Here is a 21,595-nt window from a genome sequence, read left to right on the forward strand (position 1 = left end):
CAAACACATGGGAATGTTGAGTGTAAAATACTGTGATTGTTGTATCACACTAGTGTCGGCAAAGACATGTTTTCTAACATTCTGATGCTTTAAAACACACACACACACACACCTGCTTGGATGACATTTATCTTATAAAAATCACACCCGTGTGAAGTGAGGTGCGCTCTTATATCATACATCCTCACCTTCATCTTCAATGTTTGTGTTTACACAAACTCGAAGCTGGCCATTCATTGTCAATGGCATTTGAAGTTTGTGTTTATTTTGTTATATTAATTTTTATTTGATTTTTATAGACATGACAAACAAGACATACATAACAACGACACATACACCAGACTGTATATAATATAAATATATATATATATAAATATAAAACGAGTGGGGGCCTATCAATATCGCCTATCGTGTTAAGATAGCATAGGTCATAGGATGAACACAACCATGAGACATCAAAGGAGTATATAAGGAGGGCATGAATATCAGTAGCCAAACAGAACATAAATATATAATACATAATATAATACATTTAATGTTTGTGTTAGGACAATGTTTGTGTTTACACAAACCCTCAAAGCTGGACATAGGCAGAAATGTGTCACTTCACAGAAATGTGTAGTCATCAGAAGACTGTTGTGGGATGATCCTTTCATCACCTACCCATGAACATTGGAGGGCTGGCCATGTGAGACTAATCCTTACCTAAAGAGAAATGTCATTTAAAGGTATAGTACAGTATATGAAAGCTGAGCAGTTGGCAGGTTAGATATAGAGAGATGACAAAGGCCAGTCAATAATTTCCCCAATGTTGAAACCCCTCAAACCCAGTTGCTGGGAACTAGCAACTAACTACCAGGGCAGTGTTGCAGCTGAAGGATACCTTCGCCACAAAGGACTGTTAATTCTGAAGCCTTTTTTGTGACTCCATCTTTCTTTGATTATATTACTATATTCATACTATATTCAGCTATAGTGTAGATTTTCATCTTACACAGATGAGCAAAATGGCTGTTATTGTCCTACACAAACATTACATTCCCATTGACAATGAATGTATGATGATAAGAGCGCCCCTCACTTCACACAAGCGTGATTTTTTTTAATATCACCTTCTATCAACTGTAATATGTACAAGAACGGTTGAAAGTTAGAAACCTGTCAGCTGTGCACCTGTCACCCCGAATCTGAATCTGACTCATTCTTAGGAAACCCATCGGGTCCGAGCAAATGCTGGCTGGGGTCCTCCAAAACACAAGGTCCTGGCCCAGCCTTGGTGCTAATAATGTAACTGATTCCCTTTGCCATGGACTCTAAACCAATAGCCTGCTTCAACTCCTCAGAAAGGACTGCATGGTCAACCGGAAGTCCCTTTAAAAACTGTCCTCCATTGATCTCCGGGGGAAAGAAATGCCGGACCACCTGGATGAACTCTGCAACATACTTCTGTAGAGTGTAGATCACAGCGTTTGGCCCTGCATCGAAAGTATAGGCAAGCCTTATCTCCCCATGGTGTTGGTTATACTGGTGCACCAACCTGATGACTTGATGAGAAACGCTGTTGAGGTAAAATATGGGTGGGTAGGTGTCCAGGCAGATGGCGTGAAACTGGTTACTGTCTTTCATGGTCAGTGCAGCAAATGTGGCAAAGTCCTTCCCATGCACCGCTTCAATCATCTCCTCCATTCTGTCTGGAACAACAGAATCCATCCGGTGCTTAAGGAGATGGCTTGTTTCTACGCTGGTTTTCATGCCAGAGGCGCTGCTCACAGGCTTCCGCTCAGCACTGACCACAAGCACAAGGACTCTGAGCTCGGGCCAGTGGCTTTCTGGCTCCACCTGCTGGGCTATACTGTCCTCGCCATCCTTTTTGCATCCCATGATCCACTGGACAAATCCCCCATGCATACTCCTACAGGCACTGCCCGAGCCTTGCCTTGCAATCGCAGACAAATCCCCTTCCACCTCAAACACCCGAGCCAGTGTATACACTAGACAGGCGAAGCCAGCTGCAGAGGACGCAAGTCCTGCGGCTGTGGGGAAGTTGTTGACAGAGCAGATGTGGACTTTATGAGACAAGCCGATCCCATCCACAGCAGATTCCCCTTCGCTGCATCTCTTCCTCGCTAGTTGACGAATCTCTCTCAGACAAGACTGCAGTCTGGGATGGCTTATGTGCTCCTCTTTACCGTTGAGCCATATGCGGTCCTCCTGAAATGATCGGCTGGTAGCAACTGTCGTGGTTGTTTTCAGCTGGTCTTGATGGAGTGTAACACTCAAAGAAGAGTTGACAGGCAGGATCAAGTCCTCATTTCTCTTCCCCCAGTATTTGATAACGGCTATATTAACAGGTGCAGTGCATGTCAACCTGTGTGGCATGTTGACATTGTCCTCAGACATCCCGGTCTTTATTGCCTTTTCTGTGTATGTCTGGCTGTGTGTCTGACTCAGTTGTATGCCCAAATGTGGACAGGACTGACATCACAGTACTGATGTCATAAATGCCCGACGTCATGGGCATCCAAATACTCTGATAACAAGTTAGTATCCAAATTAAAGATGTCCGTTTGTCTGTCTTTTAACCAGGCTATGACAATCTTTGACATCGCTTTTGTAACGTCAAGAGTAGAGCAGATCATATAATTAATTCATTTGGAGATTCAAAGGTCATTTGACAAATGACTCTGAGCTTCAGTATACTTGACCGATTCCCATGACCCTCTACAATATTGCCGAATTTCGTAAAAAACGACAGCACAGAACTGCAAAACAAATAATTCTGAAAACAATAACGGGTCTTCGCCCCTTCAGACTTGACCCCTAATAAGGAAGGGAAAGGAACAGTGGTCCGTATGCGTGCCGCTTGTTCCACATGGACCTACAAGCAATGACAAAGCACACAGTTCAATTGCAGATATAGCACACAGCACGTAAATATATAAACCGAATATAATGCACTATACCATCTACAAAATATCACAGGTACGATAATAGGCAAACCAATAAAAGGATCACCTTACCAGCTAGCTCTTGAAGTTTAAAACATGAGACGCCTCTCAATGGTTTCACACAGGCAAACTCCCTTTTCAATGCTTATATACATCAGAACAAGACCCCTGTGTCCACTGTACTGTGCTCTATGCTGTATTGTAGTGTACTCTGTACCGTATTTTGATATTTTTTTGGAAAACATCTTCGAGAAATGATGTTTTCGATGTGTACACTGCATAATTTTATAGAGGTGTATATAAAGAGCACAAAGTACGTTTCTGAACGTACCAAGTATCGTGAGACTGTCCACCTTTTCCTGTCTGGCAGCAAAATCTCGCGATACCTCCAATACAGAAACGATACCTGCTTCTGTTTAGATCCTCAAATAAAATTATGTACTGTGCACATCGAAAAGCGATTAGTGATAAATGTGATGTTTCTTCTTTTATATTCCTGAAACTATTATAAGACAAAGGTCGCAATTGTTCAGAAATAGTTTTTGTTCACGAACTGGTCCAGCCGGCTTCATTCACTGCCATGTATTCATGGAACTTCCGGTGTGAGGTTTGCCTCCCAGGAAAGAATCCATGAAAGCATTCAAACAAACACAACAAACTCACAGATGCTTGGGCTGTACGCAGGCGTAAAGAAATCATTGTCCACAAGTTGAACTCCTTTTTTGTTTGCATATTTATGTCTCCATAAAGTGCATTTTACATTACAAACAGCTTAGGTATGACATTCTCATGGCTGGCCTGATAAAAGCCGTATATCCACCCAGGTGCATAACCATTCCCAATCACCCAAGCTTTGATAAGCTCTCTCCAGTCAACTAGGCCCGGGGAAGCATGACCTTGGTGTCAGGTAATAAATCAATTAATAATCAATTCAATTCAATTAACTAAATAACAATCTCAAAACTAATAAGGCGAAATAACAACAGAAATCATAATCAGAACATACACTGTTAAATGCCTTCTACACTCCACCCCTAAATGGTGCATAATATAAACACAATTACACTAAAATGGACCAACAAAGGTCCATTTTAGTTATATGTGTACACTCCCAGAGTCTAATGTCAGTGCAGGGTTTATTCCTCCTTGAACTGATGTGTGATGGGTGCAGCACCGCTGTAGCAGGACCTCCACCTCCGCTCTCCGTGCCAGTCTGTTGGCTTTGCCTTGGAAGCGCCCATTCTTCCCTGCACCCTTTCCTTGGAGTATCTCAAGCAGCCGTGGTCCCATGTTGGTCACTGGTCCACTGGGCCCGGCAAGCAGAAACAGTCCAGGACCCTTCTCCTCTCCAACGGTCAGGAACACCATGGTTTCCTCTGTGCCTATTTCATTGGCAATGATGTTCATGAACTCGTTATTGCCTTCATTTCTGTGCAAGCTGAAAAAGTTTCCTCTCTGTGGGTTTCTCTTGAAGTTCTGTGCAACGAGGACAGCCATGTCTCGCAGGATGCTCAGGTTACTCTTCTGTAGCAGCTTAACAGACTTCTGGAGCTTGTCTACTGCCTCTAGATGTTCATCAGGCCTAGATTTCAACAGAGATACAAGCGATCGTTCTCTGCTGTAGCTTTTCTCAGCATACTTCAGAACCCTGTTCCCTGCCAGGAAGATCAAGTTGGTCTTATTCCTTTTCCCTTTCTCTGCCCCAAGTAGCTGTATTACCTGCAAGTGACTGAGATTAGACACATGGGTTCCGCAGCACATGCTGGCATCAACACCCTCTATATCAATGATGCGAATTGGCCCTGCAAGATCATCTGGCAGACCTCTACTCCTCATCTTTTCCACAGCAGGCTCGTCCATAGAGAGAAGCCGCACAGCGACAGGGACCTGGTCTCTGATCTTCTCATTGACGGCTTCCTGCAGGGCCTGGAGCTGAGCAGGCTGCATGCACGGAGTGTTCAGCTCTATGGAGCTTCTCTGACGCCCCAGCTCCCAGGATGTGGTTTTGTATCCAAACATGCTGTCTGCCAATGCAGTGATCAGGTGTTGGCCCGAGTGCTGCTGCATGTGGTCAAACCTCCGGTCCCAGTCCACCTTCAGCTGCACCTCCTGACCCTCCTCCAGAGCTGAGCACAGAAAATGAACGGCCTCTGTCCCCTGCCTCGTCACCCTCAGCACTGGCACGTCTCCAATCAACCCATGGTCATCTGGTTGGCCACCTCCCTCAGGATACAAGATGGTGTCTTGAAGTTTGACATTAAAACCCTTTAGGGTTTCTGTCTTTCCATTGACTTCTCGCTTCAGCTCACTAGGGCAGCAGGACACAACCGAGGTAACAAACTCCTTCATATAGCAATCCCGCTGACATTGGAAAGACATAAATATATGAAGACCGCAGTCGCACAACTGTTTTAAAGTTGAATCATTGAAAAGTAATCCCCTACAGTACTCTATAAGTATCCTTATCTAAATTATCCTTATCTAATCTAATTGTAGTGTGGTTGCAATAGACTTTTTTCCGGATAAACTTTGTGAAATCATGTGACGTGTGTAGTGGTGTCATGTGGGTCAACACATCATCATCATACTGCACTTAGCGAGCTGCTCGAGGATAAAACGGAACCACACTTGCAATTCCCCAGAGTTATTATTGAGGGGCCCCTCCTATGTCCCGCAATGCACTGTGGGTATTAAATGCCATTGACAATAAATGGAGAATTTACGTCTGTGTCTGAGCAAATCAGTATTTTTGTTCAATTCCCATTGACAATGAATGGAGAATTTATGTCATGTGTCTGAGCAAATTGACATGTTACGTCATGATGATGTACAATGATAAGAGCGCCCCTCACTTCACAATTGCTTTTCTTTATTGATACAGTTGAAGTTGTCTGTTGTCTGTCCTTCTGTCTATTGGTCTGGACAGATGTGCCCAAATATGGATATAAGTGGCACTAGACCTCCAATGCATGGCTTTTGTTTAGCGCACAAAAAATACAACTCGTAAGTAATTCTGTTTCATACAATAACGCATATATTGTGGAGGACGATGGTTGTGTCAGAAGGCAATCGTGTGGCAGCCACAGTACCCCATACTTCACACGAGTGTGATTTAGTTTTAGAATATTTTGACTGTCATTTTATATTGGAAGTCAATGGGTCATTGCATTTTAACCTTGCCTAAAATCATACATTGTAAGAAGTAGGTCGGCACTGGCTTATTGTCGGTATCAGCCGGTAACATGCGGGAGTCTATCCCCGTTACAATGCACTAGACCCCTGGGAGATGGATTGCTGAGGTGGAACTCCACACCTACCATCAGCTCCCAGTACTTCCCGCACGACTTGCTGCTCCAAGCCGTGCTACTCATTCGCTAAGTTGGCGGTGCCCGGGATCGAACCCATGAAATTGTGGTCCAAAGTCGAGAGCTCTACCGACTACTGCTCTACCCAGACACAGAGATGTGGATATATAGAATATATGGGTATATGGCTAATGCATAGGTTTTACAGGCTGGCCACATGAAGTCCAACATCCACATTGGAGCCAAGTCCATGGTCCACACTGGAGTCCTGCGCTCCCACGACACTCTTCAGATACTTGGCTCTAATTGGAGGAAGCTGCTGGTAGGTGTCAAAGCCCAGCTCCGAGTCCTGCTGGGGCAGACGAAACAGCAATAGGTGGCTCTTCAACAACTCATCAGTCAGGTAGTAGATCTTTCTCAGCATACTGCAACGAACTGCTTCAACCTCCTGCGCAGCAGCGTCTTGTGAGAAGATGAAAACGTTAATGTGGGACAGAGCGACCACATACAAGACGGGGCACCAGCAATTCTTCAGGGCCCCCGTCACCAGGGATCGGAAGTAGAGATGGAGGAGAGGAAGGTTGTGCTCGGGTGGGGAGGTGAACTGCTCTATGGGGATGGACAGCTCGTTCAGAGTGACCCCTAGTGATCTGAGCATCCCCATGTGTTCTCCAAACACAGCCAGCCTCATGGACCCACTGTACCTCCTCTGTAGAGGCAGCAGGACCAAGCAGCCAAAAAGTCGATCACCAAAGGAAACCGCCTCATACTGGGTCAACAGGGCCGAATACAGATCCTGGAAGGAAGCCAAGCCTGGAGGAGGCACGTTGAGGTCCAGAGAGTCCAGTCTGCATGGTCTGGTGAGCAGTCGGATCAGGGCCCAGACTAGGCTTTGGACAGGCCTCTCCATGAACAGGTCGCTGGAACACAGGAAGACACAGGACAGTCGAGCGAGCTTGGCTACTGGAGGGATCACCTCGAGTGAGTTCTCCCTCCAAACCTCCAGCAGCAAGAGCCACTGGAGACAGTGGATCACAGTCTGCAGTGCACCTTGTGGCAGCTCCTCCACCTGCAAGCCACTACCAGAAACCCCGGTTTGCGCATACAAGCTGACAAGAGGCAGGAAAGGCCAATCAGAGGGTAGGGTGGGACCACCAAGCTCCGGGAGGAGCTGAGAGTTCACCCAGGGGTTTCGGCACAGGTAGGCATCTCGGGACCTCGATATGATGGGCTCCGGGTGGGCCAGGTGAGGGAGAAAGCAGCCCCTGATTAGGGGCAGTTGGGCACAGGCTTCCCTTAGAAGAGTGGTGACTGTCTGGAGAGAGGAGGGATAGGCAAAGATTGAGGTGGAGCGTTGTTCATACTCGGGAAGCTTCAACTCTGCCAGCTCTATGTCTTCAGGTCCTCCACAACGGCCCTCTGATATGAAGTCTTTGCTGAATATAATGGTGGAGAGGAGTTCATGGGCCAAGTATTCACTGCCCGGCAATAAACATGGGAGCAGGACAAGCGCCACCTGGTGGTAGAGAGGACAATGTCTGGCCACTTCTTGTTCATTGGGAACCAGTCTGTGTGCCAAGCGTAGCAGCAGGTATAGGAAGTGGTGCTCATGACGAAGGAGCCATGCGCTGGTGTGAGAGAAGGTGGGTGTGGCCTGACCACAGCTACGAAGGTAGCCAATTACAGGTTTTGACAGGAGTAGGTAGCTGAATTTGTGGGCGAGTCCCTTGTGGATGCCTGTGAGCGTATCCAGTAGGAGACCCAGTGAGGAGAGTATAGGGAAGGGAGAGGAAGGCACAGCCAACCACAGACGGCGCCTCCATCCTGGGCAAGCTAGGCCAGGCAGGCTGGGGGTCGTTTCTGGACCTGGACGACTGGACTGGAGGTCACACACTATGGAGCAAGACTTGAGGTTTTGTATGAGACTTTGCACCACAGTGTGGGACAACAGTGGGAGAAGAACCTCTTTTGTCAACTGCTCTAGTTCCTGAAGAGTCTCTACTGGCTTGAAACAGTTCTGTTTGGAGAGCTGTTGGTAATACGCTTCTACTAAGAGCAGATAAGCCGGTATCAGAGCCAGGCTGCTGTCTCTGTCAACTGGGTTGTCTAGACTCTTCATGCAGCTCTTCAGTTGTCCTAGAAGGGAGGCCTGCAGCCCGGTCACATGACCCCATGACACTGGAGGGGGTGGGGGGCACTCTGAACCCTGGGAACTGAACTGCAGCTCCTGGTGGTGGCCTGCGGTGTGTGTGACCTGTGTGAGCAGAGAAAGAAGGGCCTGGATCCTCTGGAGCTGGAGAAGCAACAGTGGGTCTGATGGGAGAATTGTTTGCTGGACAGACCGCATCGCCTTGACCAAGACAGTATACAGGTCTATGTATATATTGCAGGCCTGTCCATAGCTGACTGCTACAGTCCACAGTCTGTAGGCCTCTGTGGTGATCATAAGCGCCTCAGACCGCTCCAAAGGCAGCTCACTGGGCTCTGGGGTCAGCAGATGGCACAGACGCTCCCTGGCTCCCAGAGAATTAAGAATCCTGGCACATGCATGTCTCCCGGAGGTTGCCAACACTCTTAGGAGCTTCATGGCGCTAGTCAGTGGGAGTCCGTAAACAGACTGGGGTAGGGGCACGGACGGCATCGTCCAGGAAGTGGGAAGGAACTCTGACATCACCACCTCCATCAGGCGAGGACAGTCGAGCACCTGAGTGGCGGAGCAGGCGGAGTGTCTCGCAACACGGATCAGAACCTCCAGAATGTCCCAGACCACCCGTGGAGATGGACGGACCACCTCAAGGATATAACGCAGTCTGGGGAGAATTGTCATGCTCAGCAGACCCTTCACAACATCCTGTCTGGCCACGAAGTGATCCGTCTTCCTCTCGTCTTCGTTGGTAGTGTCTTGCGTGCACTCCTCCAACCCCTCATCCTCCTGAGCAGAGGGCATTAACGGGAAGGCGGCCAGGCCACCAAACCAAGAGAAGGTGCTGTCCAGGCACTCCTCGTCCTCTGCAGACACTAGCAGCGCTTTGAGCATGTGCACTGACGCAGACATCACAGCGTTCACATTGTCATCCATTGCGAAGCGGAGAAGGAAGAGCAGACCGGCGTCTAACATTGTGGATGTCACATTTCCTCGCAAAAGAGACGCATATTCACCAGCGTGTGCCTTTGTGAGAACGCTGGCCAGGGTGTTGAGAGCCAGACTCCTCTGCTGGATCACCCGACTCCGAGAGAGCAGGAAGAGCTCCTGGAGAGAATAACCTGCCAGCTCGGGCTCCTCCCCATGGTGGTGTAGTCCCAGGTGAGTGGGCAGGTCTTCAGTCGGCGGGATCAAGGAGCCGGCAAAGTCAAAACGAGCCTGCATGGCCTTTTTGGTTCCTTTCTTCTTGGGAGCAGGCAGGTCTCTAGTCCACTCTAGTTTCTCTGATTCTAGCTTGTCCATGTGGATCCACTCCCTCAGTGGCTTCACTGGCAGCTCATCCACTGTCGCAGGAAGTGGTGCTTCCTCTTTCTCCATGTCGACATCCAAGGGTTCCTGCTTTTGACTGGAGGAGTCTGACTCTTTGACAACACCTTCAGGAACACACTGTTCCCTACCTTTGACATCTTGGGGATGTTTGAAAGCAGGGATGGTCAGCTGGGTGCCTTGGGCTCTGCGAGATCTGACAAATTTCACCAGTCTAGGATCAAGTCGAGTCATTATTTTCTTTTGTTCCTCTAGTATCTCCGCTTGGGACATTGCCTGGAGCATGGCCTGGTTCTCGTGGTGTATTCCCATGGTCTCAACCGATCTGTTGGGGCCACAGAGTCCCAGTCCAGACACCAACCTGGGGCCTGACCTGGTACTATGACATGTGGAAGGAGATGCCTCAGTATCCATTCTACTCTCAGGAGGAATATTTTGGCCATTGGGTGCAACTATTTGATTGCTATCTGCACATTGCTCAGCTAATATCTGATGAGCAAAGATGCTCCTCTTCCCACCACCAGTAGATACCCGAGTATCTGTTTCTGAGCGGCGCAATACTTTGGGGAAGGCGGTGCCTGTGAATGCTGGTAGAGAGACTGGAGTACAGCTGGTGTCTCTCTCAACAATCCTGGAGAGAACTGCACTGATGTGTGTGTCACGTCTGTCCAACAATTCTTCTGCATCTTCATCCTTCAAATGCACTTTGTTAGCTTTGAAGCGGGACTCTTTAGGAGGGGCTGGCGTCAGAGCAGTAAGTTGATCTGGGAGGTTTGCAATGGAGACAACATCTCTCTGACTTCCGGCATGCACTTCTATGTCGCCTCCCATTCCATCCCCTCCTCTCTTATCTGGGCAACGGACAACATGAGTCACAGACGGGATACCAGAGATCATAAACTGATCTTGCTCTCGTAGGAGGTCTGCCTCACAGTCAGTTGGCTTGGGTCGCCGCAACATCCTTCTTTGCAAATTTGTTGAAGTCTCCTGGCTTCGTAATTCTATAGACACAAATATCTAGACACACACAAATAGACACCATAGTACTGATGTCATAGATGACATATAGACCTACACAAGTGCTGACATAATTGCTGTTGTTGATATGATATATTTCTGACCTGTTCATTTTTAACACTTAGCACGCTATTAGCGTATCCATATGCTTTATTATACGCATACGTGGTATGCGCATAGCGTTTCTATACGTCTTATGGTACGATATACGTTTTTTTATTGATTTCTGTAGTTCAACTATATACGCGCCCGGACAACTCATAATGTAACACCGATCGGCTCTACGAAGAGTTAAACCCCCCCCCCCTCCTGAAAAGAGGTGTTGGTCTGAGAAGCGTCTGGCACCGCCTATTGGTTGGTCTATGCGAGGAGGCAGCCCTCCATTATGACGTAATGGAGACGACCGTCCGGCATAGACCAACGCAGATGTCAGGGGATCTAAAATGGATGTGTCCATGCTCGTCTAGTGTGTGTGAATACACTCGATTCCCCCTCCCCTCCTGTTTCTACATGGTTTCTCCCGAGGGAGAATTGTGGAGGGGGGTCTCTTCGTCTTGGATCGCATTGGCAGTTCCCCCCCCACTCCCAGTCCCCACTGCTTTCAACTGCATAGGCTTGCCTTGCACTACTCTCATTCTCGGAAAAAGATATAACGCGATTTGCTCTCTGCCCGTATATATAAACCTGCAACGATCGGCATTTGATTTCATAACGTTTGCAACACACATGGAGTCAGTCATGGACAGATTGCACATTATCGAGGGACCGCCATGATCAACTCGCCGCTTTATGTACTTTGCTGGAGATCGCAAGCCATAGCGTCTTCGCCAGCCAATTGTAACCTTTTTATTCATTATAATTGCAGTGATAAGACCGCAATGAAGGCGTCTGGGACGTCATCGACCCGTTTGTAAAGTATAACGAATACACATGTCTCATCCTAAACTGCGGAAGCCGTGGTGGATGAAGCTATTTCCCCCATAATTGTTGACGTGCTGCTGCTTCTTTGCCCGCCGTCCAGACATGATAATCACCGATCCAGTCTCGCGTCTCACCTTATAGAGACGCGAGACTGGATCGGTGAGGTTAGTATAGTGGTGATCATGTCTGGACATGTTTGGGCAAAGAAAAAGCACCACCCGATCAACAATGATGATAATTATGCATGATCATTTCCTCAAACGTAGCCAAGCCCTGTTACTGCGATTGAGGCAATTGTAGCTCTGAGATGACAGAATCACAGAATGAGCGTAGGGAGAGGGCACATATGGGGCTACGATTGAGGCTGTATATTTTCTATCTAACAACTTAGGAGAGAGACTGACGACGATACAGGCAGAAAAAAGTTTCCAAGTCCGTTTTATGATCAGATATGTGCATCAAGTCTCTCTGCTTTCATAAGAAAAAAACTAATACTCTAATTGCGAATGCAGTGAGCACTTACTATGAGACCTAGCAGATCACGTCTGCCTGTCTGTGTGTGTGTGTGTGTGTGTGTGTGTGTGTGTGTGTGTGTGTGTGTCTGTCCCGCTTTCTGTCCCGCTTACTGTATATGTGGACCTGGCCCCTTTTGTGCCCATATATGGAGCTGAGTGATTTGTGAGTCATGGTGACATGAGTGTGATGGCGTGGTCCTGCTTTGGGGACTCCTTATATGGTTATGGCTGAGTCATGGTGACATGAGTGTGATGGCGTCTTTTGTGACCATACAGTATATGGAGCTGGCGTGGTCCAAGGACTAACTATGACACCCTGCAGATCATGTCTGTAATTTATTCTAATTGTTATTGCAATTTACGATCTGTGTTCGCTTTCCGCGTTTGCGCGTCTTACTCGTAATAATAAAAATCACACCCCTGTGAAGTGAGCAGTGCAATGTTGTGAAGTGAGCAGTGCAACATTGCACTGGTCACTTCACTGGGGTGTGATTTTTATTATTATTACAGTATTAGTATTTTTCTTATGAAAGCAGAGAGTATTCTGTTTCATACGGTATATAGTATGTACATGTCGCTATAGGCCTTATTTTGTGAATATTTAGTTGTTAGGTCCATGCTTTCTCTAAAATTATCTTTTTCAGAGAGAACTTTAGAGATGGCATGGGCCTGAAGAACTATTATTCACAAAATAAGGCCTATAGCGACATGTACATACTATATACCGTATGAAACAGTAGACTCTCTGCTTTCATAAGAAAAATACTAATACTGTAATAATAATAAAAATCACACCCCTGTGGCCTGTGAAGTGAGCAGTGCAATTGCACTGCTCACTTCACAGGGGTGTGATTTTTATTATTATTTTATTTATTTATTTATTTATTTATTTATTTATTTATTATTATACACATTGTGTAAACGCAAACATTAAAGACGAAGGCGAGGACGCAAATTGTGATTGGCCTGAATGAGATGATGTATGATGATAAGAGTGCCCCTCACTTCACACAGGTGTGATTTTCTGAGGGACGCTAGCCCCTCCTATATCCAGCTTTTAGTTACCGTCTTTAATTGGTTTGGCCTGATCATCTGGACTGCCTTTTGTGTTGTTCTGTCAGTGTCTTGAAGTAAATTATCCCATTTGATTTCTCACACAGTTATGATTCTTAGCCTTTGGAGGGCAGTAGAGCTCAGCTCTTAGCTGCATGTTCAATCACTTAGAACAACTGAGAATATTCACTATTTCTATTTTGACACTATTTACAGCTGTTGAAAGAAAACAAGCTGATGCTATTTTCTACATTGTGCTCTCTAAACGTGTCATGACATGTGATACATGAAACCACATAGAATGAGCTTCCTAAATCACCATCATTATAAGCAAAGCAACCAAAATGATTTAAGGAAGGAATGGTTGTTTTGGTTTTGCACTTTCAAACGGGCATTCATATTATATATTGCATACATTTTAACAAGCATTCAATAAAGCTACAAAATATTAAAAAATAACAAAAATATTTATTTATGCTACAGATGAGAGGCTGTAGGAAGAGAACGTAGGAAGAGAACAGTTCCATAGCTCTAATGAAGGCATTAGAGCTATGGACCAGATCTACAATGTTGATATGATTGGATGTTGCATTCAATAAGTTGCTCATCCCGAGTGTCACACTTTGCCTAGTGTGGATAGTGTTAGGCCTGAAGGCATAGGTTGCAAAATAGGCAAAAAGCAGGAAAAATACTGAAAATAGCATAGTCCTTAAAATAACATAGTCCTTATACGAAAAATCCAAGTGTTTTATTCACCTTTAACACGCATTACTCCAGGGATCAAAATTAAACAAAAGTATTTACAACAGAACCGGAAAGATTGGCCTGGGTTTCAAACCCCCACAGTCCTACCTTGACTGATCTATCTGGCAGTGGCAGGTCTCCTTATTTATAGGCTAAGCCCCTCCTACTGGACCATACCAAATATTAATTGAATCCACAATTACACCAGTTCAATACACTATGTCCAGAGACATTACATTTCTTTATACACATTGTGTCACACATTACTCATAATATAAATTATAATATGATTAAAGATAAGTGTCTCTATACATAATAAAGTTGGTGTGTTCCACACACACAAACCCAGTTAGTATGCTCCCTACCCTGGAGCCAATTAGGAATCACTTCACCAGACACCACACAATATACATAAAGTCACAATAACAAATATCACTGAAACGCACACAATAATTCAAACTTTAACCATTCAGTCTCAGTGGCAGGCTGAACTGCCACACAGAGACACATTTTGTTCAAAGGACTCCTTTCCTTGCCCAGTTAAAGTCTGCTCAAACAGTTCCCACACAAAAAATCAAGACAGTCATTCTCAATATTGTTTAGGATAAGCAGGATACTTTATTTATCAATAAAACTTTGCTCCTGTGACATAGAGGATCCACATTGTCGTCTTACATAAATAAACCATGTGTACAGCATCTGTTATACCATATACCATTGATATATTTACAAACAGTCAGACAAACAATAATCATATTATATGATCATAAAGATTTGGTAGAAACTGAGATACTATATCTTTCTATGTGCTACTGTATGTGTGTGTGTATGTGTCTGTATGTGCATGTGTGTGCGAAGGTCTATTGCGAATGCAACTGCTGAAGCTATGAGGCTTTATTATTTTGGCCATGCAAAGCCTAACGACAGATCGATGGGTACTATTGCTGTCATTTACATATAACTCAACGAAATTAGCGACTTGCTTCATGTCCATTCTGGAGCCATAATAAGTCAATCATTCAATCAATCATTTATTCATCCATCCATCCATCCATCCATCCATCCATCCATCCATCCATTCATACAATTACAATTAAAATGAGCACATTGTTGCCCAATGCCCACAGAGGTGAACAATAATGTGGTCCAGTTGGTCTTGCTGCTGGGAGTTGTTTTCACTGTTTCTACAGTATGTGACGCCGGGGTCTAATGAGAGTCAAATGGCTACTCTGAGAGTAAAGTAACACTGTGTGGTATGGTGACATCTGAGTCAACATGTGGCAGCCTGGGGCTCAGAGCAATGCACAGTTTTGGGGGTAATGCATTTCTTTGTATGTACATGATGTATTACTGAGAAATGAAATAATACAACACATTGCTTTTACAAATTGGGTACAATTATTACAGTTTGCCTACTATGACAAGTAATGCATTACTTAGTTATATATATAATATATACAATTATAATTATTTATTTACTGAAGTATAGAATATATTAATGTATAATAAAGTATATGATAAACGTGGTTACATTGAAAGTAGTAAGTAATATGCAATAAATATGTTACACTTTGACAGTAACTTCCCCATCACTGTCAATAGTCTGGACAATGCTGTTTTCACTGATGGCTCTGTTTTGTTTAGTTCTTTTCGGATGGAATTTCAGCTTTGCTTTCCCAAGACTGCTGCTACACTAAGTCAGTTCAGATGTCGCCAAACTATCGTCGTGCTACATCATATTTTCCTGACTACTGAATATTCCAGGCATCAATAGATTAGTGCTTACTACAAGTACATGTATCCATTGTTATCATAGACACAAATTGTTTGGGATAACCACAGGACATGCTACAGTTCCACCATTTTAGGACATGGCACAATTTAGTGTCATGGATTTGTTTGGCCAACGAGTGCTTCTTAAAGCGTAATTATCTGAGCTTTTGAGGTAGTGTAATACCTCTAATGCCCGGTTCTCGGGCTGGGCAGACCATTTGCTGCATGTCACTCCCCTACTCTCTCATGTAGCTTGTCTATCTCCATTGTCACTATCAATAAAAGCTCAGTAAAGCCTGAGGAAATAAAAATGTGACCCTTTACATATTTCTGAATGACCTGTGATCCAATCTAAACTTTCTTATATAACGTGTTTGGCCTCTCTAGCCCAAGACAAATAAGAGTACCAGTCCAGACACATTATACATGTTTTCAAAGTTCAGAGGTTTCATTTCAAGATGTGAAAACATCAACAATGAAATGAGATGACAGTTTTCTGCCTGAAAGTTTGAGTCTTTGCTTTAAACATGCAAAGCTGTCACTTTTGGGGTCATTTTAGCATCTATTCTGCCTTTTGTGTGCATATCACATGTCTAAATATTGAACCAAGCAAGTTTAAAAATATGAGTAGAGTAGTTAAAAATATATATTTTTTAGAAATACCCCGTTAACCAACAATGAAAAGGAATGGTTTTCTGTGCAACTTCTCCAATTTAAAGCACATAATACTCAATACCCAATGTGTTCTGTGCGTGCAGAGCCTGCCCAGGGAAATCTCTGCCAGCCAATGATACAGTGTCATTTGACCTACTGTCCAGTGGTTCTCAAACTATTTAATTTCAAGGACCTCCGTTTTGGTATGCATTAAGCCACAGATCCCCTTAACTCTAAGAGTTATAGGACCACTTTTCAACAATGTAATTGGTCCTCACTAATGTTCATGATAAAATAGCACAGTTTCTCATAGGAGGCCTGTGGGCAGTAGAGAAACCCCATCCACCAGTGGCATCATCGTTAGGCAGATTTCCTTTTTTTTTTTAAAACAAGATTTCTTTCAAAAATATCTTGATTTTTATTATCGTGAGAACGGTGGCTTTCATTATGAAATTGCAATTTTTCAGGATTAGAAAGCCTTCAGTTTCTATTTGCTTGGATTCGTGGACGGGTTTCTGAACTCCCCACAGCCGTCTTATAAGACTTAGTGAGGACCAAATACGAAGATATGTTGAAAAGTGGTGAAGTGGTCCCTTAAAGAATAGTAAGTGTCCATTTGGTTCCTAACGATCAATCTTTTAGCTGGGGACTATACCTGGGTCCCCGGATCCCACTTTGAGAACCACTGCTGTAGGCTCGCAGAGACTTTCTTGCACTGATACAACAGGATGATAAGATTCAGGTTTAAATGGACAAAGTTGCACTTAATAAAGGAGGCCATGCTTTTACAGTAGCAATGATTCTTTGTGTTGTGCTAGTTCTGTGCTTTGTGTGGTGTTTTGTTTTTTGTGCATGTGTAAACTACATTTGCTTGAACTGTAATGGTCTTCTTTTCTTCCTTTTTTAGACTTAAACGATTGTCTTCTATGCTTCAAAGAGGGAACCTTACAAATCAATGTGCTGTTGGTGAGTTGAAGATTCACAAATTCATTAATTTCATAGCTAATTAATATTTACCATAAAACTAAAGGCAAGACTAATGAACTCTCACTTTTACACATTTACAGTGTCAAGCTATAGTCATAATGATAATACTGTAGAGTGGATGTAGTCATTTTCTAAACCGCCAGTCATGACCTAGCTTCAGCCAGGTACTGTACTGTAAGCAGTTGATGAATTTATTCTGTAGGTAAAATAAAATGTTGAAGAAAAGAACAGGAAAGAAAAGAAGAAAAAAAATTCTTGATTTACTACGGTATGTGGTTGTTGGCTAGGTGCTAGTATTTCCATGCGCTTGACAAAGAATGGGGTCATGACCCAGTTAGTGTGACATCATCATCATACCCAGACGTTATGCAGGAACACCTACTGGCAAAAAACTACTTTCTGGCCGAAAACAGAAAAGTCCTATTTGATTGCATGAAATAACTTTAAACAACATTAAATTCACTTTGCCCCTCAATTTGCCACTCGATCTGCCATTCACTTTATGCATGCGCATACCCTCTATTTGATGATAATTGCCTTCCATATATTGCTTGAATACTTCTGGAGCCCAATCAGCATGAAAACACACAATGCATATCAATTAAAAGACTGGATCTTTGTCACACTGGTCATAATGCAACCCTGACCCCCTCCATCCCACACAAATCACCTCCTGAAACAATAGCAATAACCTAAGTGCGTTGTGAGAAAATATTATGAAACGCTTTAACATGTCATTGAACTATCCATTTTCTATATGTTTTGGACAGCAATGTGAAATAAATGCCTACATCCACTCTCAGGATATGTACAACTTACAGTGCAAAGATTTACAGTGAGACTTCTCTTTTCATTTCACCTAACAGTAGTCTATAGTAATTAATCTGTAAAACATGTATAAGCTATAGAGTAATGTTTTTTTAATCTAACACTGACCATCCTGTACTTCAATTGAACTAAAATTCTAGACTTCAAAAGGCCTAATATAGACTGTTGCTACCTACAGTATGTGTCTGTTGCTACTACTCTACCCACACGGCATAATAAACATTATGTACACTTTATGTGGATGGTATTTACATGACTTTCGGTGCACCTATGAAACATAAATAATGGCTAAGTGACACAGAGGCAAAGCCATTGATGAATGGTCTCATTGAGCTGTGAATGTGATGATATGCTATGGCATAATACGACTGACTAACTTGTCTTTGCCATTGTGCTTAATGTATGCTCTTCTATTTCCCCAACTTTCAGTTTGTGCAGTGTCAAGTCAAGTATGCAAAAGAAAGTTGTAATTAGAAAACATCACAATATTCCCGTTGATTGCACAACAATGGAACAAATAAACACAATTAAATGAATTGCACAGAGGCAGAGTAGAATACTCTTCTACACGATGCAGTGTGGTTTCATCGAAACATTTACAGCCCATGAAACAGAATCATGACGTGAATATATTAGTAAGGCTATTCTTTTAAACATATTGTACCTGGAGGACATTTTTCAGATTTAATTGCCGTTCAACGATTGATTGGTATTGCCTGACCCACTATCTGCTATTTATTGTTTAAGCAGGTGCTCAAAGGACCTGAATAGATTCCAATAAATAATTGACAATGGTCTGACTGTAAACAAAAACACACAAAACAAAACAAACATGTCAACAAAATCTACAACTGTACAATATGGCACTGATAAACTGACATATAAAGTCAGATAAGTCAAACACATAGAATCCACGTTTTACCATTATCCATCACACTCATTCAGTAAGAAACTACAGGTAAGGTTGCTGGGACCATGTCATTAACCTGTGCTTAGTTAGGCACATTGCACACAATTATGCAATTCCGTATAAACAAGTCAAATTACTTCCTCTGTGTGTGTTTAGGTATTTATCTCCTGAAAAGGAAATTATCTTCTACACAGTAAAATCCAGTAGTAATTCATCCATTTGCAACACTGAGCACGATATAACCAAATTGTACACACTCATGGCCCGATTCACCAACGAAATTTACGTTGGAAATCTAGGTACGCTCAAAATATGAGCATAAATTGCTTGATTAATCAGGGGTTTAGTTAACACTGAGGGTTTTACTCTGTCTCTCTCTAAGGTCTCATGCAGTCAAGGTCTCTTCACCATGTGCATTGCAAGCTGTGTTGTGCTGACTCAGGAGAACTATATGTTATTTCCCCCTTCTTTATCTTTTCTCTCTCTCTCTCTCGGCTGGACCTCGCATAGAGCAGTATACTAGAATGGAAGCTGTACATATGGATAAATGAACACTGAGGAGTTTACTGTGCACCCTCCCTCCCACACACACACATTTTGGCAAATATCTGTACCTTTTTTTTAGGAGGATGTAAGGTACTGCGCAGCTTGGTGCAGATGCATTAATAGTCTTGAGGTGTCTCTCCCATGGCAGCATGCAGTGTCTTTGGCTGAAACAAACACAACGCTCCTAGTGGTGGAATGGGGGTCAATGCCACTGTGCTCACTCTGTGAACATCTTGTCCTCTGTGCCCGTCACTACAGTATGTCCGTTTTGCATCTTTTCCCAGTGCCATCACATGTGTGGTGGTGTGATGGACTGACGAGGCGTGTTCCAGGGACAGTTGAGAAGGGTGGACGAAAAAGCTTGACTGATGTTTTGTGGATTTTGAAGTACGTACAAGACAACAAGATGCGGTCTTTCGTTTTGATATTTTCCGTCAAAGTCTCTCGTGTGTGTGTGTGGATGTACTTGTGAATTCATAATGCCTAGATGGATTTGAAATGTGTACATACTGTATGTAAGACAAGAACAGGTAGGGCAGGGTACAGGGAGGTGTGTGTGTGTGTGTGTGTGTGTGTGTGTGTGTGTGTGTGTGTGTGTGTGTGTGTGTGTGTGTGTGTTCTCGTATAACTTACCTACTTAGGACCAAAAGTCCTAAAAGGAGCTTCCATATTAGGACCGTTGGACAAGTTAGGACCAAAATCATGGTCCTTATAAGGATTACCACTGCAACAGATACAGGGTGCCATTTTAGCATGCCTGGTGTTGAAATTGGGATGGTCCTAAAAAGTTGTCATTTTTACATTTGAGATCGCCCCCCTCTGACCAACCCATGTAATTACAGGTGTGTGTGTGTGTGTGTGTGTTTGTGTTCTCGTATTTGCTACCTACTTAGGACCTTTATGAGTAAAAAGAGCTTAGGCACTCAGGGAGTCACTGGGGAGGCACTGGGGAGACACTGGGGAGGCACTGGGGAGAAACTGCAGCCATTGGGGAGACACTGGGGAGGCACTGGGGAGGCACTCAGGGGACACTGGGGAGACACTAGGGAGGCACTGGGGAGACACTGGGGAGAAACTGCAGCCACTGGGGAGACATTGGGGAGGCACTGGGGAGACACTGGGAGGAACTCAGGGGGACACTGGGGAGGCACTCAGGGGGACACTGGGGAGCCACTGGGCAGACACTGCAGGGCAGACACTGGGGTGGCACTTGGGGAGGCACTGGGGAGGTACTGGACATTTCATATCACCCTTTTTTGGCAGCTTGGCATGGCATATATGATATGGGCATACAAGGTTTCTGCCCGACAGCAGCAATATGTTACACTCCGTTTAAATGTTTTTTTACTGCTCAGCAGAACAGATGACTTCAAATGGACGACGCTTAAAAGGCAAAATGTACACAAAATACAAACACATTGTTTTTATACAAATACAGTATGCTGCTGCCCTATATGCTCCTACATGAATAAGTCATGCACAAATAGTACATATACAGACTTATTGGATTCCATGTCAAATTGGTTTGTGTTGCTTTGATGCATTCTGGATCTGTTCATAGCCTCTGCAAATGGGATACCCAGGTCATCACTTCCTGTGTTCAAAAGTGTTCGAGAGAGTGAATTTGTCCTACTGAAAATGGCTCTAGATAACCTCCTAGATATTCACCCCCAACTTACTGAACAATATAAATATCAGATCCTACTAGAGACCATCTTCAACACTCAAATTGGCCAGATTCAGCATGCAAGACCATATTCCACTGCTTGTGACCAACTTTTTATTTAATTTGTCTTTTAAAAGCTTTTCAGGGGAGGAGACATTACATTATTTATCTGAGCATGTACATACGAAATCACAATAACTTACAGGAGTAAATGTTTTTTTATTTTTAGAACACAAATTGTCCTTATGTGATTGTTTAT

The 21,595-nt window shown here is 43.9% G+C and overlaps 3 protein-coding genes across 3 annotated transcripts; all 3 read right to left on the reverse strand.

The window, feature by feature from the left end:
• Positions 1–1,176: 1,176 nt before the first annotated feature.
• On the reverse strand, positions 1,177–2,400 carry LOC308330879 (diphosphomevalonate decarboxylase-like; the record flags this gene model as incomplete). Its single annotated transcript, XM_080785953.1, has 1 exon — positions 1,177–2,400. One exon carries the CDS (start codon positions 2,398–2,400, stop codon positions 1,177–1,179), a length of 1,224 nt encoding a protein of 407 aa, XP_080642079.1.
• A 1,643-nt stretch (positions 2,401–4,043) lies between these two features.
• LOC308330880 (alanyl-tRNA editing protein Aarsd1-like) lies at positions 4,044–5,327 on the reverse strand (the record flags this gene model as incomplete). The annotated part of the gene is made up of 1 exon (XM_080785954.1): positions 4,044–5,327. The coding sequence occupies one exon, from the start codon at positions 5,325–5,327 to the stop codon at positions 4,044–4,046; it is 1,284 nt and encodes a 427-aa protein (XP_080642080.1).
• A 1,128-nt stretch (positions 5,328–6,455) lies between these two features.
• On the reverse strand, positions 6,456–10,682 carry LOC308330881 (RNA polymerase II-associated protein 1-like; the record flags this gene model as incomplete). The annotated part of the gene is made up of 1 exon (XM_080785955.1): positions 6,456–10,682. The coding sequence occupies one exon, from the start codon at positions 10,680–10,682 to the stop codon at positions 6,456–6,458; it is 4,227 nt and encodes a 1,408-aa protein (XP_080642081.1).
• Positions 10,683–21,595: the final 10,913 nt, after the last annotated feature.

This window comes from Protomyctophum bolini (assembly GCF_963924005.1).
Source record: "Protomyctophum bolini genome assembly, chromosome: 16".
NCBI lineage: Eukaryota > Metazoa > Chordata > Actinopteri > Myctophiformes > Myctophidae > Protomyctophum > Protomyctophum bolini.